The 17,828-nt window shown below is 32.5% G+C and overlaps 1 protein-coding gene across 1 annotated transcript; it reads left to right on the top strand.

The window, feature by feature from the left end:
• Positions 1–2,759: 2,759 nt before the first annotated feature.
• Positions 2,760–16,515, top strand: LOC138326179 (cell death abnormality protein 1-like; the record flags this gene model as incomplete). Its single annotated transcript, XM_069272308.1, has 11 exons — positions 2,760–2,913; positions 5,305–5,550; positions 6,194–6,280; positions 9,634–9,726; positions 10,637–10,732; positions 12,010–12,105; positions 12,832–12,927; positions 13,319–13,359; positions 13,530–13,627; positions 13,998–14,053; positions 14,585–16,515. Coding segments are annotated over 11 exons (1,152 nt in total), but the record flags the coding sequence as incomplete, so codon positions are not given.
• Between the last annotated feature and the right edge of the window lie 1,313 nt (positions 16,516–17,828).

Raw genomic sequence — 17,828 nt, 5'->3', positions numbered from 1 at the left:
TTAACAATGTTCTTAACAAATTTACAGAGGAGTTAATGCAAATGTCCATAGACAGTTTGTAATATGCAATTAAATTATAAATCTATGCATGCAGTATATTGTAATTATTTTAATTTTCACTGAAGTTGAACTCGATGTTTTATTTACTTATGAGCATGGCCAGCTTAACATTTCTCTTCGCACAAGAAAAGATAAAAGCAAACGTAGGTTCAGGACTACTAGGCCAATATCTAAACAGTGGTTGATTAAAAAATTGCAAATATCACTGAGAGATTTCTACTTTTTAAGAACATTTAAGCTCTCATTTTGCAGTTTTTACGTTAGTTTTTTTTCACGTCGTCAACAAAGGTGTATATTTCAGACCAATTCTACACATATATTATGATGTGATTGAGTCTATGAGATTTTTTTCTGACCTTTTACTGCTTTATTAGCCCTTTTTCGATCGAGTAAATTAAAATTGCGTTACAGAAGAACAATAAAATGTACCATGTCCCTGTGTGACGTATGTCGCAATGTACATTATGCGTAAGAACGTATCTGGAACCAGCAAATGATGAAGGAGACTGAAGCGACGATAACAAATACTGTATAACAGTAAATGGATGGTGATTTACCTTTCATACATTGTTTTACTTGAATTAAATCTACAGGCTACATAAACAACCAAAACAATGCCAGTCCCTTCACGTTCACGTCAAGGTAACACCATTTTGAATCGAAGCGGGAGACAACCGTATCCGACAGTCTGGACGTTATCCTTCCGCAGCTTTGGCAGACGATTTTTGCAATAATTTCTAAATCTATTACCAATGTTTTATTTTTCATCTGGATTACACTGATACGATAATTGGTTCTAAATAAATATGAAATATGGTCATATTTGCACTATTTAATTTAGCTCTTGACAGCCGGAGTATATATACATGCATAGTTAAATCCTTAAACTTCAAAAATATTGAAGAACTTCTTAAATCTAGAAATATATGAAGTCAGTAAATAAACAACTCCACAGAATAATCCAGAAATAGATCAACCTGGGCCCCCCTCGTATCGTAAGAATGTTTAATCATAAACATGCTTATACATTGTGATCCCTCTAGAACGTTCTATAGCTTCATTTGTAAAACCAGTATATAGCACCTTCTTACAAGCACCGATCTCAATTGACAGCATATTAGCCGTAGCAAATGTCTCCCTTATTTGATATCTTAATTTACATGTATATGGGCTTTGACACACAGAAAAAACCGTTTATGTTTATTATTCGAGCGCGGTGTCATAAAATTATTCTGTACAAAAATGTATGTTACCGTTGTATGTCTACTGGTAATTATCGCACCGATTCGCGTTAAATTAGTCTCTACTTCTATGGCTTGGTTGAAACCTCACTACTTTTTTTTGGTTGATCAGCATTGTTTTTACCCGAGGGAAAAGTGGGGCTGTGGCCACGATGTTGTCTCTGTCACAACATATGAGAGACAATATCTATTTTCATTATATATCTACATTTCAGATCTTCGCTGTCTATTCAAATGTAATAAGCATATACTTTACTGAAATAAGTCTCTCAACCAAAGAACGGTTTAATTCAAAACAAGAATCCCCGGAAAGATTCTAGATTTACAAATGCCAGTAAATGTAATGGTTAATATTGAGAATAAAAAATGCTTAATATTTACTCATAAAATAGGCCAATTATCAGGTAAATAAGGAATTTTTAATCGGAGCAAAGAAATGTGTAAAGGAGAGTTCTTTATGAAGGAGCAATGACCGAGTGAGCATGACGTAACACTTTAACGTATTATTGAGAACGTTTGGATAGCATGTGTGGAAAAGGTGTTCCTATGTCAGAAGGAGCAAGGACAATGTTCGAACACTGTCATAAATGCTTCAGAATAGCCATGAAAATTCAACCAGACAATCATTTCCAGAGATAATAAATTTCAAAACGCCCGTACAATGCATAGTCAGATTTAAACTAAGTTTTCTTGCACAGTTTAGATTACAGTGATTTCTTAATGGAAATTTTTGGGGAGAAAGTTATTTCCAGAAAGTAACCGGAGGTCAAACATGTTAGGATTACCGGCTCATTAGACCAAACCTGCATCCGTGCTACTACTTTCTTTGGACATTTATTAAAATGAGGTCATGGTCAGTGAAAAGGGTATACATGTATTTGTTTAAAATGATGAGTCGTCTAAATGTACACTGCATATAAACATAAAAACTGATAAAGGAAAGAATGTATAACATATCTTCTACCAATGCGAACGTTTTATAAATGTAGTGAAAGACTACGCTGTGATAATGACACCCTATACCTTTTGGGACATCCTATATATAAAAAGTTTTGCTTGTTTGTGAAAATGGAAAAAAAAAAAAACAAATTAGACTCTTGTTTTGCTAATTACTGCCACACACATGTATAGTCAACAAGCTCTGTTTACATAAAAGACGACTCAACATTTATTGGCGGAAAATGTTTCATCCCTGATATGGCATTAAGTACTATAATTATTTACATTAATTAGAACAAAACATGATAGTAAAATGTATTTAGACTGTAAACATATACATGAATTTTCTCGACCGTTGCATCCTCTGCATAGCATCACAGAACATGCCTACCCGTTATACTGTTTTTACTTATACGTTAAAAAATGTAGTCAGTTTTAAATGGAGCGCGTAAAGCCACAATACCATATAACAATTATTTCTTAAAAGAAAGTGTCCATCGTTTCATTACATAATCAACAAATGGGTCAGTTCCTAAAGCCGTTGACGGATGTACCTCACAGAGAATAGCCTCTGACTGCTGTGCACATACAGACGGGGGCCATAAGGAGGTCTGGTGGCAGGTAGATCTACGACAACAATCCGTCATAGAAAGGGTGAAAATCATATACAGAAGTAAGTCTTCAAATTTTAATTGATGAAATACATTGTCACATCCCTTGATTATACGTGTTTAATTTCACATCAGTTTTTAATACAATGGACATCATATAACTGTACCTTCAGCTGTCGTAATGTCTTTGCTGATCAATGGAACGGGAAAGCTCATCGAAACACTAAACAGAATAACTGCTTTCTCTAGTATCTATATTCATATGTTCCATAATAAAAATTCAACATATGTATAATGACGTGAGAGTATTCATACATAAATAGTTTTCACTTGATGTAAGTCAAAACAAGTGTCCATGACTACAGTGGTTGTGACATGGTTTATATCTATGCATCATTATCTCTAGATTCACTATTCTCTTTCGGACTGATATATGGAGGATGTAATGGTGATGGGAAAAAGGGAGAAATGAACAGAAATCATATGAGATTCGGAGCCATCGTAAAACAGTCCACGGACGTACAAACTTAACTGGCTATCATAACATCGAATGAAATGATGTTCAACAATATTGTTATTTACGTTTTTTCCTTTATAATAATGGACTCGTCTGTAATCTAATTTACTTGTGTCGGAGAAACTATTTTATCTCATTTTCGGCATTACGTATAGGCAATGCTATAGCTGATAGTCCCGAATGGCAATCGCACGAATTGAGTCTAGGTAATACATATGTTTAGTTTCGTTTTTCATATAAATACCATATCATATTTATATGAAAATCATTTATCATGATCGTATAACAACTGAGCTCTTCAATTTTGATGTGATGTAATTTTTAGTCTAATATATTTAAAAAGTGTAGTCTCTTAAATTTAAAAGCTATATACATATATTATTGTGACGGTCAAGTGGTCAGCACTCTGTATCCTGAACCGACTTGAAAATAACCGGTGGTAGCGTGGCTACCGCCGCATAAATATTTGAGGGGTAGAAGACTCTTGCCTAACTACCCTAACCATTGACGACTTAGTTACACCATATATTCACCTGAATAGTTCTTAAATCCTCTAAGAAACAACCAGGATTCAAAAATACAGGTACAAACTGAGACATTTATTAATAAGACACATAAAATAAAGGTAAACAATTTCAGCAATATTTCACCATCTCAAGATTCCACTGCAACTATCTATTGCATCTTCATTACAATCTAGACTTCACATCAATAAAGAAATCTAATCCAATAACAACTGAGCTAACGTTACATTAACAGATGCATCTTTACGAAGTATTTCAAGCTTTTCAGTACTTAATGAATTCCTAAAATTAACATGAATAATCCCATAAATCCATCCCCACACATATAAACTACATGTAACATGATACACAAACATCACAAGCTCAGGAACTGAAAAAATTACCTCTCTGTCTATCGCTATACACTAACAACAACAAACACAACCGACCTCAGACACAGACAGACGCAGACTGACTGGTTTAAAAGATCACGTCATCTATGGTATATAAGCACGTGAAGCGATTGCTGGATTCGCTGGAAATGACTGGATCACTCCCTGGATAATCTCTTACCAACATCTATAATCATACAAAACATTGTATATCTACTATAAACAGTAACACATGTAATATAACTCTCATAACTCACTTTCCTTTACATCACACGTTCAAACATCGTCTGCAAAAACCAGAAGCACTGTAATGCAAAATACGAAACTAAGCTATCGGCTAGCTCCGCAGATATCATATCAATAATGATTGCGCCCTGCAGCAGAAACATGTGCTTCAATACATCGATTAATCACATCTTTATACAATAAACATACCTTGTAAGTAATCAGTTATCAGTAGTAGCATCTATCTATCTATCAACAGTAACTGATACATCCTTATCATAAATATATTTAACTGCATCCACTGACAAAACATAGTGTTGTCACATTATTAATATTTCGACTAAAACGATAAGGATTTAAGCTCGTACCTCTATCACGTATTAGGACATCGCGAATAATTCCACTCGACTGATCGATGATCATGTATGTATTCAAATACTATCATTTCAAATTCACCATTTTTTCGTGTTACCCATATTACAAAAATGTATACGTTTGTAATAAAATACTTATATGATTGCATTCTAAGTCAAATTCTTTCGTTCGTAATCCAATTGTCAAGATAAAATTGTACTGACCATATTACCTTAGAATGCATTTCTCTTTTAGACAGTGCCGTAGTGTTTTACAGATATAACACAATTTCCCCGTCTGCTCATGTACGTCCTATCCACAAAGTAAATGTTACGCTTTCTTCCGGTCTAATTCCCAATAATGATTTAAGACCTTAAGCTTCTAAATTGAATATATTTACATCAAAAAATGGATTGCAAATATTAGTGATCTGAGTTAAGCATTGGTCTTTTCTCTTTACAGACGAAGACTTGACGCTTACGCGATTGGGGGGGTTTGAGATATATCTGTCTGACACATCCGACTGGAGATCAGGAGAGCGGTGTTACAAGGACAACACTGCTTCACTAGAATTAATGAGCGCGACACAGGACGTAGCTTGTGTAGGTGTCGGGCAGTATGTTACTCTCTACAATAACCGGACAGTTAAAACCAGATCCTGGTACTATCATGACGCTGTTTTTGAGCTCTGTGAAGTTTATGTGTTCGGTAAGTGAATACAAATGTACAAATGCATTAACTTAACAATAAAAGTGAGAAAAATACCTACAGGTACAGAGCAGGGCAAATACTATCAAATCATTTGTTTACATACATAAAAAGTCACTCTTATCAGTCCTTTTATCTGAAGTATCAGAAGAAAAATGGCTCAGAAAAACCAATAATGCTAATAGCTAATAGATTAAAATGTTTTGCTGAGCTATATGAACTTTTATTGTAAATCAGTAATACAAATACCAAGATGCCTAACTTTCAATTATAATTAACATAAACCAGGAAATATATATTGGAAGAGCTATATGCATGTTAGTAAACACTTCTTTTTTAAATATATGTAAGCTAGTTATGGCAAAAACCTGACACACGGAGAAAATCAGAAAAAAAAGTTCTTGCTATTTATTTATTGCCTATCTTAAACCAATATGTGTGTAAAACGCCAACCTTGTGACAGTATGTATTCGTAAACAGTAAAACACTGTAAAGTCGAACAATCGGATAAGTCGAATATTTTGACTAGTTCCGCTGACTTGACTCATTCGTGTTTTATCATATTTTGTTCCTGTATTTCTGGAAATGAATGTAATAATAAATATCATGAACTTTCTAAATACACTTACACAATTTATTTAAGGCTGTCCTTACGGGAAGTTTGGAAATGGACATTGTAATGATGACTGCCTAAACTGTAACATATGTCTTCCAACATCCGGTGAATGTTGTAAGTATGTTTGCCACTATCTGTCCAAAGTATGGTAATCTTGAATCTTATTTTGTCCACAGCTAAGTAATAACAAGAAAACGGCAGAAAGTTTAAGAAAAGTTTTTAAAAAGTGTTAAAACATTTGATTTTTTTCACATCTGATTTTCACATCTTATTTCAAGGGGTTTTCATTTTTTGGGCATTTTGTTATGTTACTATAACCACCGAAATTACGTCCCCACGTAATTTTATTTTTTGGATTAAAGGAATGTTATAAACAGCATGCATTTTTTTCCCAAAATGGCCGCATTATTGGTAACCATTTCTTAAAAATCGTTTATGAAAAATCTGCAAGACATGTTTTCTTTATTGAAACTTGTTATGGAGAAGTTTAAGGTAAGAGAACTAAGTCCTTACTAATGGTTTTCTATAAATTATTTTAATAATTTTTGCATCAACAATAAGTATATGAATTTCTGGTAAGCTCAAACGAATAAGTTTATATAGGAAATCTTTTGATATCTCTGTTTCAAGTCGAATCACAAACTCAGATAAACATCGATACTGAAACAGGCGAAGTACCGGCCAGATAACTATAACACATAATTGTATACAAAAATGACTAAGAAATTATATAGTTATCTCTTTAAATGAGAGTATGTGTGTGATTGAAACTGCGAACGACAAATAAGTATTCGTATTGAGTTGGTATGCTTATAGTAGAGCGGCATATAGCCAAAAAATTGGGAAATCGTGCATTTTTATGATACAAGCAGTAAACTTAGCATGCAAGTAGTTATGACTTTTTAAAACAGAATTAAGGCGGGAGCAAAAAGTGCCTACTTCCGGTATTTTTCAAGATGGTCGCCACTTGAAAGCATGAAAGTTGGTATGCGAGAAGCTTAGACAACAAAAATAGGAATTATACAGGAAGCCATTTAAAAGGGTACCTGCTTTCGGCATTTTTCAAGATGGCCGCCATTTTTGAAGGCGAAAATTCGCGAATAACGAAATAACACGCTGCACGTTTTGATAAAAATATGAAAATTTGCATTTGAGTAGCCAAAACAATCAAAATAAGATTTGAAATTTGAGCCACTGAAAAAATTACCTATTTCCGGTATAATTCAAGATAACGTTTATTTCCGTAGGCAGAACTAGCTACAAATGTAGCTTTTCTGTAAGCAATACTCGGAGAAGTTATGCAATAATAGATTGCAATTTTTGATAAAAACATAAAAATTGGCATGTTAGTAGCGAAGACAATCAAAATAAGATTTAAATCGGGAGCAACCGAAAAAAAATACCTACTTCGAAAATGGCCATCACCATGGTCAAAAAAGGGTAGAATGAAAGTACAACAGCATGTAAATATTTTGTTTTTGAGGATATTGTTTTGAAAGATGATTGATACATTGATTGGAAATGAAGCATAGTATACACATATATGATAAGCATGTATATCAAGTGTATTGTGCGTGTACTTCCGGTTTAATTGTTAATATATATCATTTAAATAGTCAAATTCAGGGAATCAGGGAAGCTCATTCATAATTTGGAATATTTTTTTATTTTCAATTCGTCACGTAGCTACATGTAAAAATGATATTGATAGAAGTAAGAAAATCAAGAAAAACAACATTCTGTCTTCAATTTTACAAAACAACATGCACTTCCGATTTTTCAATATCAATGATTTAATAACAAACTGTATTTACACAAGGAAATACAATAAAGCAAAACTTAATGGCAAACTGACTTAGCTTAACAAGGTGTAGGACTATACAGAATAAAGTATTGTGAAACCAAGCACATTGCTTTACAAAATATAATTAAGCTGCTAAAAGCACTTTCGGTTATGTCAAATGTTGTTATTTTCTTTGTTTGATTTTAGTAAGTATTCTGTGTTTGCATATTACAGAATTACCTGTCCGTCCGAGTAGGTATTGATTGCGATGTCAAGTGTTTTCGACCGTTACGTCATCTTTTTCGGAGAAAACGACACGAAAAATTGATGCCTACCCGTAAGGTATCTAACTCTGTTATATGCAAAAACGGAATAATTTCCTGTAAGATAATTATTGCAAATGAATATTGAAAATGAATGATTTTTAATTTACCATCATACTCATTTCAAAGTTGTTAAAGTTCTGTCCAACCTCTTCAATGAATACATTATGAACATATGTATGATTTTAAATGTACTGTGACCTTTCGATATTACCAGCCAGTACTATTAGGAAGCGACCGGAAATGGATGTTTTTTTATGTATTAATTTATTCTGTGGTATCTATTATATTTAATTTACTATTGTTACTTGAAATGCGAACAAAAATTCAAATACCGTAAACGTATCAATACTTCAACATTTATTTGTATCCAGATTTCTTACATTTTTACATAGTCGCCATTTTAGAAATACCGGAAATGGGATAAAATAACGAATATATTTTACCCAAATATGTAAGTTGTATCTCTTATAAAACTTATACATAAAAATACCATGTTATACAAATTATGTTTTTTTCATGACTACTGTACTAGTACTGTTCAACTTTAAATTAGGCGGCCATTTTGAAATTACCAGAAGAAGGTACTTTTTCAGTAACTCCCGATTTAAATCTTATTTTGAATTTCTTAGCTACTTACATGCCAAATTTTATGATTTTATCAAAAGGCGAGTCTGTTATTTCGTTATTTCTCTTAGTTCCGCCTACGGAAATCTTGAAAAACAACCGGATGTTGTGATGGCTCCCGATTTAAAACTTAGTTTAATGCGTTTATCAAAATGTTCGGCGTATTTTCCAATACTTCTCATAGTGATACCTATTCGATTGGCGGCCATCTTGGAATTTTCGAAAGTAGGTATATTTTTCATAAGCTCTCGCTTGTAATATTATTTTGGTAGGCATCGCTACTAACATGCCAAGTTTCATGTTTTTATTGAGATGTGCAGTATGTTATTTCATTATTTTATTTTACCTACGAAAATTGCGCCATTCTGGAATTACCGGAAGTAGTTATTTTTTTCAATGGCCCCCGCTTTTAATATTATTTTGGTAGTCCTCGCTACTAACATGCCAAGTTTCATGTTATTATTAAGACTTACAGCATATTATTTCATTACTTTGTTAAGTTTTACCTATGAAAATGGCGGCCAACTTGAAAAAAAACCGGAAGTAGGTACATTTTGCAATGGCTCCCGGTTTAAATATTGTTTTGGGATTCTAGACTACTCGCATGCCAAATTTCCAAAGTCCCATGCTTGTATAAAAAATGCATGATTTTTTCTCTATGCCACTCTACTATTACTATAAATTTTGCTTTTAAAAAGACTAATCGTCTGATATGATATACTTTTCTTTGTTAGACTGTTATGATGGATACTACGGACCTACCTGTACACCATGTCCGACTGGCTGTAGTACTAACACGTGTGATCAAACGTCGGGGAACTGTAACCGTAAGTAGTTCTCATATACGTGGTTTATGTAATTATGCTTACTGCATAAATGATGTATTATTTTTAGCCTACGAAAACAACATTAACATTGGTAATACATCAACATATGATTGGATACAATAAGGATGGCAAGAAAGCGTAGTACTTTAACGTCAAATATTATAACCCTATTATAATATATTATTTAAAGTTTTGAATACTTTTTACGTTTTAAATTCACTAACTGTACCAACGGTCAATACTACGGAAAAGGTTAAATTATGAGACTGTTTTATTTCAATGCTTGATTGCATTGAATTCTGAACCTTGTACAAAAAATGTACACGGAAACTACCAGATGTGTTCCAACAAAGATATAGTCTTTGTATATACTTGGCGCGGAAGTGAAAAAAAATATACAGCAGTTAAGCGAACCCTTCAAATAAATTCATCGTGTAATTTTCACAGTTTAAAATAACAATTTCTCGGCTTATCTGATCTGCAACTGGTCTCATTAGGATGTGTTACTTATTACAAATTCTTCTTCTAGAACCATCTTTCGGGGTTTTTTTTGGGGGGGGGGTTAATTTGGTCGTTTTTATTTACTTTTATTTTTCGAAAATTGACCTCTGTTACACTGTCAATTTATGAAGGAGATTTTTTTAAATAATTTTAAATAGAACTAAACCCAATTGTGTTCATCCAATCTTATTTTGAATCTTACAGTAACTGGATAAATTATCGAATGGATACATGATATGGATGATGATGCTTCGCAGAGTTGTACTCCAAAACAAAACGCTATAAGAAGAAGAAATTTAAATTTACGAATATGAATGACTGTAATTGTAAGTTATAAATTTGATTTTTATCTCATCAATTAGATAATATTATATTCATAACACATGATTATTTTTCACTTATTTTCCAGAGTGTGACGTCGGTTTCTATAGTTACCATTGTGACCAGAACTGTCCATCTAACTGTAAAAACAATGTCTGTAACAAGGTCAATGGTCAGTGCGCAGGTATGGCATGTACTTTTACCGTACTTATTTTGACGCAATCAAACTTTGAAACAAACTATGAAAAGTAGACCAAACATAATGTCAAATCAAAGGTTATTGTTAATTTTGAAACGGTTCTGTTGCATTTCCTGATCGTATTTCTATATGCGTAAGCATGTCTGTGTGTATACCAATAACCGGGCCGGACTCCTGTAAGATTTTCCTAACTGAATAGCTAACACAATCGCTCGGATTGATACATGGTGTCATTAATGATTCGCTTTGCGGACTTTGTACTCCCAACTAAACCACTATAAGAATCAGACATTTAATTTGTAGTATGGCCAATGGTCACTAACAGGTATGATGCAATCAAATTTTAAAGCCTACGAAACGTAGCTGCAATAATGTTTAATGGAGCTTGTTGCGCATGAAATCGGAATATATCAAAACGACATCATCTCCGTTGTCACAACGGGGATGACGTCGTTGTGCTATATCTCGATTAAAAGTATGAAATTAGAAGATGATAAATGCTTTTCCAAATATGAATTCATTGAATATTACTTCATACATGTAGAATTCGGTAGGCGATTTCCGTAGTATCCGAAAACCGGCCCGTGCTGTCATGTCCTAGCTCTAGTCCCTAACTGATTACAAAGTATAACACGTAAGATTTACATAAGGAATTGACACAAAATATTGACAAATGGCATTTACTACTCGTCTCACTGGTCAGTGGTCTTCAGCTTGCAAGTGAATTACTATCACAACTGTCTACATAAGCGTCCTTTGATAACGTCTGCTTACCTAAGGAAAGTAGTGATGTTTGTCTTCATTGCTATTTTAATGCATATAATTTAATTTAAATTGTTAACTTATTGTTCCATTATTTTGATATTTATTTTTACCTTTTTAACTGTTAAATCAGTTGATATATATTATAGACATGCAGACGTGAGTCACATGTCGCTTAGATATTTATGTATTAATGTCCTGTAAAAAAAGTTATTTACTTCAGATTACAAATCCGTATATCGATAAAACATATATTGTCATTCTAGATGTACCAATCTTAGGTATTAACGTCCTGGAAACTGTTTCGAGTATATAAATGAATGCTATGATATCGACGTACTTCTATGGAATCTAGGTATCTACTAACTTTTTCCCTAGAATGTGATATTGGCGTCTTTGGGAACCACTGTGACCAGCCATGTCACAAGGACAGTGGGGTGTGTACAGGTAAATAAAATATTTAACGATATTGAAGATACACATACATTTGCTTTCATCAGAATGTGATTTTGGCTTCTTTGGGAACCACTGTGACCAGCAATGTCCCGGAAACTGTGAGAACAGCACGTGTAACAAGGACAGCGGCCTGTGTACAGGTAAAATGGAACAGTTATTTGTCCTTTAGGCAAAACATGCATTTCATGATTTCAAAATTAGCAGTTTCTATCTAGTCAATATTAGAGCCAATTAAAATATACCATGGGCCTTCTAAGGGTATTTACTTGACATCATTTTACATGTAAACCGTTGCTATATATAATAATCCTTTATGTAATTAATGCATAAATAAACGCGTATTTGGGTTATTATGTTTTTGATACTGATGAGACCTGTACTGCATTTGTCCTTAAATATTACACAAATCAATACAAGATATAACACTCAATTTAGCTATAAAGAAGCCGCCAAACACTCCAGTAAGTGTTAAATCTACAATTTAATCTTAAATCTTTCATCTTCTAATCTTTCAATTGAATTTGAGTTTTTGTAAACCATGCATGCTTTCATCAATATAAATACATGGAGACATATAGTATTAATTTGATACTTTGAATCCCTGTAATACAAATTTCAAATGTTGTCAAAATTGATGAAATTATCCATTTTGATTATTGTTGTTGCGCGTAAAATTCAGTGTATAGTATAGCCTACGTAGGGAAGCCATCTACGTCGTCTAACGGCTGAATTCTACCATGACCGGACCATGTAGTTCTACTAATTACACCATGATAATATATCTCTTTAACTTGAACCGACTATTGGCGAATTGATCATGCCTCGTTTTAATAAATTACATAATGTTTGTTCTTTTCCTATTGTAGAATGCATTACCGGCTTTTACGGTAATGTCTGTGATCAGGCATGTCCAGATAATTGTGGAAATAACATTTGCAGCATACTAGATGGCCAGTGCCTGAGTAAGACTGGTTTTATATGCATATTCATTAGTTTTGTCAATACATACAATGTTTATTGACTCTTATCCATAGTTCTCTAATTATGTTTCTTATTTGTGTCTCGTTCGATGAATTTTTCATCAATATCATGACGACCAAACCGGTGTAAATTATTCAATATAGTCAGTAATCAGAGTAGCAAATGTCAGGAACATTAATATTGATCCAATCACAATTGTACTTTAGGAAGAATAAATCAAACTAGACACTGAGAAGTGAAAATATAATCAATTAAATTTATGAAGTCAGAATTAGGCACATGGATGGGCATGTACTTGACAACTAATTAACGATTGAATAAAGTTTTTATTTGATTTTTTCATTCGATCTAGTCTTATTTTTGTTTATCTAGTACCATTATCAGAAAAGCAAACAGGCAACAACATTTGTTCGGTAAGTTTGAGTTGTATACTTTTTACCCACAAATCGGTGCTTAAAAGTAATTCACATGAAATCAATGTCAAAGCTCTGAATAAATGTATTTACAAAATAATATAAAAATAGCATATTAGACGGAACAAGGAGGTTGTCATATATTTGGTAAAATATGTTCTTTTCTTCAGAACATCGGATGGTATACGGGTTACGCTGTTCTTGGAGCTTTCCTTGGAATTTCTGTTTGTTTCAATATCTGCTTGATTGTGCTTTTTCTACGACATGCGTAAGTAAATATCATTTAAGTAACGTATCCATTGATAATGAATGTCCTTAGATAATTTCTTTGAGTAAAAGAATATATGTAACTAACGTTGATCATATACCATAATTTTATTATGACGATATATTGGATACGTGTTGCATAAAACCTTTGTCTGGTTGAAAATATTTCATGAGGACAGAATATGATTAATTTTGTGTAAATATTTTTTTTTATGTTTAATATGTTAGGTGAATAGATAATTCCTTTTACATTTCCTTAGATCGTCTTGTTTGATTATTTCGCATTACGAAAAAGAAAAATCATAAAAATGTGCTTGCTAACAACTATTTTTTTATGTTTATGTTTATTTTGTTTAAACATCATACTTTAGAAGGAAGACAAAATCGCCTAATGACCCACCAGAAACGTTTGGAATACAGCAAAGTCGTAAGTCTTTAGCTTTTACTTCAGGAAAAGACCAACTGATACGTATATTTATATTAAACGCGCTTATAAAATGCCACGAACTCCAGGACACCTATTTATGGTATTCACTGTAAGAGAGTTCGTTGTTAGGATAATGGAAATAAACATGGTCTTAATTGTGTTATATGCTGTTTTAATTCCAAACAACATAAATCAAATGAACAAAGGAATAATTTTTAATTGAATGTCATCATAAATACCACATGCATTATTAGACCTGTATATGACATTCACTGTAAGAGACGTTCGTTGTTAAGATAATGTGAATATAAATGACATTGGAAATAAACATGGTCTGAATTTTGTTATATGCTGTTTTGCTTCCAAACAACAGAAATTCAATAAACAAAGGAATTAAATTGAAAAAAATCATAAATATTGCATGCTTTATGAAGCTTCGTCTTCACTAAATTGTTCATTAAATTTATCTAATGATAATGCATTTTTCAGATTAAAATTATGTTTAAATATTGTTTTTCTACCTTATTTAAGGTGGCAGTTCTGAAAACCGTAGCTACGAGGGATTAGATATGATGAAAGTGGGCAACGTCCAAAACGTCTACGACGGTATCCAAGATTAAATGAGAAAATATGTGAATTTGATTTATGTCATGTATATCCACTTTGGTAAAACGCTCCCTTTAAAGGATTAACGTGTCTGCTATTGGGTCATACCAGATTATATTTGCATGTCAAAGTGGAGTCATGAACTGATAGATCAAACAGCTGTGAAAAGTAGCGTTCATTTTGCTTGTGAAAACATTTTACAGTGTTTGTTTTTAGACATGAATAATTTTCAAAATTTAGCCATGCTGCCCCAAATAGTTCATTTCTCAATACATTACCTAGGCTAGCTAAATAATTTTGTTTTCATTGTAAGCAGACGAGTTTAAATTTTAGGCTCATGCTGTCGAAATCCTGGTACTTAATGTTGTGGATTTAACAAAATATTTTACTTTGAAAGTATGACATAGTTAATTCAATCCCCAGTATATTTTACAAAAAATCTCAAACTACTGTTTAAAATGATTTATTTGCGCGAATTTATTTTCGTTGTTTGTCGTGATAAATATATTCTGTTGGTAAAAATATTCGTGTTTAGCCACGAAATAGCGATTCCAATAATGAATAAAACTAACTCCGTTTTTTTATTATTATTTTCATGATTCCACAACATTCACGAAAACAAAGAACGTTTCTACGCAAGGACTGTTTAGTGTTAGCCGGTCTTATATATATATATACGTAGTACATATCCCATTTGCGTCATAATAAGTAAGTGCTATTTGTAATATACATCATCCTTTGTCTAATTTTAAGTATAAATTTAATGTATACACATTAAGAAGTATGTACGTATCGTCTTCTTTTTATTGTTATTATCTATGAACCTAAGCGAGCCTGGACGAGCAAAAATTTAAACTTCGAGACGAGTTTCATAAAATCTCATGAAATGATCACAAAATTAAGATACCTTTTAATAACAAAGAATATAACGTCTGGTGTATTTCGAAAATCCGTCATTTTGTCCTGCCGTCTTCGTAATCCTGACGTCCTTTCATTTTTCCTGACGTCTTTTTTTTTGTTTCTGTCTGACGTCACAATGAATTCCCAGCCAATGAAAATCGCTCCAGGTTATATAACACTAGTGACATATCCAACAATATTACACGGGCGAAATCACTGGGTATCAGGCGGATTATGTGATAAAAATATATTTTTTGTCATTACAAAAATTATACTGTTGTGATATATCGTCTTCGCCAATATGTATATAACTGGTTTCTAGATACATATTTAGCATTGCTCCATATTGGAATTTTATATCAGTAAAAATATATATGTGCTATCCGTAATAATTATACATCATATTAAATATCTGAGTTTCTACTACAACTTGATAAATTTGACTCACCGTATGTCTCCATTGTAGGATATAAATAATCCAATGATTTTTTCATTGGTATCACTATCCAGAAATTTGTGATACTTTCTTTGAGAATTCCTAATTACGAAAAGATATTGGATTTTAAAACTGCGTATCTGTCGGTAAATTTGGAACTTTATCTTGGCAGGTCAATGTTTATTGCTACTGGTATTATATAGAATGTTAGTGATGTTAATGTCTTGATATGACATTTATTACTGCATGATATTGTATTTAGCAGACAACTTCAAACAAGTTTATCATTGTGTTCTATACCATCTTCCTTTTAGAACGATCATTGATGGTGGGTGTACATTTTGTCACTGTTATTATTACATTATGATAGTAGTTGATATGTTCTATTTTTGTTTAAAGAAAATGAACACAAGATACAAAATAAATTAACCATCGCACCACTATACAATGGTGGTATGCTGAGTAACAATACATCTAGAATTGTTTCTCTGCCAAGAGTTATTTTCAAGAGGGCGAAATAAATAAAATAAATCTATCTAGATGTATTCCGACACAAAGGCATATATTAAAGGTTAAAATAAATAAATCTATAAATGTGTTACATTCGACATTGCTACACGAGTAAAGTAACTGCATTTGATATACAGATATTTGCCAACAGCATTTTTGACAATGTCGGTGAAAAACTTAATCAGGAACATTATAAACATAAACAAGGTAAACAAATAAACTCTATTATTGAATATCAAGATGTAATTTAGATATCAGTATTAGCTTCATTATATTATTATAGATAATGATGTTTCATACTAATCGTCTGTTTCACTAAAATAAAGAGTCATTACCTTCCATACACATGGTACTAATAAAATAATCATAAACTTCACCCTGCCCAAATGTACACTTCTTTTGTACATCATACGACTTTAAATGAATCAACATAAATTATGCATGTATATTTTATATATAATTGTGTAAAGTGACTTTTATTTTCATTTTAAATGTTCTATATACTATTTCATTTTATAAGATTTCGTGATTCATATATGTGCTGCGATTTTAAATATCTTTTATCGATCAACATGTTTTACTTGCTTTGGTTTTGATTGTGACGTCAATTATTTGAGAGTGTAACGTCATACTTTGCGGAGAAAACAACGTGAGCTTCTCGCACAAGATAATGACGTCACAATTGATTTGTGCCCGCAATGGACGCCGAGAAGAAATATTCGTGCAGCTAGTTGCTTTTGTAATTAAGATTCATACATCTTAATAAAAGTACTGAATTGCTAATTTTAGTTTGTTGTCTTTATGCGACACCACCACTACCGAAGTGTAAATACTATGAACTAGACCACAGTAACTCATGAAATATTTGTTTTATTACATAATCAATTGATCGCCAGTTTCTTTTCAGTTGATTCGAAAATTACTAAACAAAAAAATTACAATGATCCTGCTACATCCTCCTCTGGTTTTTAGAAGGTCGTCCTCGACTTCCAAACTTAAAAGCATTTTTAATTAAAAATGTACATTACGTACGCATTGCAAAATAAATAGATTATCATAAATGTACAGAATAATCACAGGGAATGATCCAGGATAATATCGCTCCACTATTGTAGATAGCACTATGTTATTATCAGAATGTCCTTCGGCTTTCACATTGTACTAACTGTTTCCTTACCTACTGACGTACAATCTCTGGAAATCTTAGGAAAGTGGCGTAGGGCTGATACAGGTATTCGGCTACAGGGAACCTCTTAGGCTTACTTCCTTTTTGTTTTATTTTCTCTTCTTCTCTTCCATCTTCAATTCTTGTTTCAACTTTAC

This window comes from Argopecten irradians, chromosome 6 (genome assembly GCF_041381155.1).
Source record: "Argopecten irradians isolate NY chromosome 6, Ai_NY, whole genome shotgun sequence".
NCBI lineage: Eukaryota > Metazoa > Mollusca > Bivalvia > Pectinida > Pectinidae > Argopecten > Argopecten irradians.
This window is presented reverse-complemented; position numbering and strand designations above follow the sequence as displayed.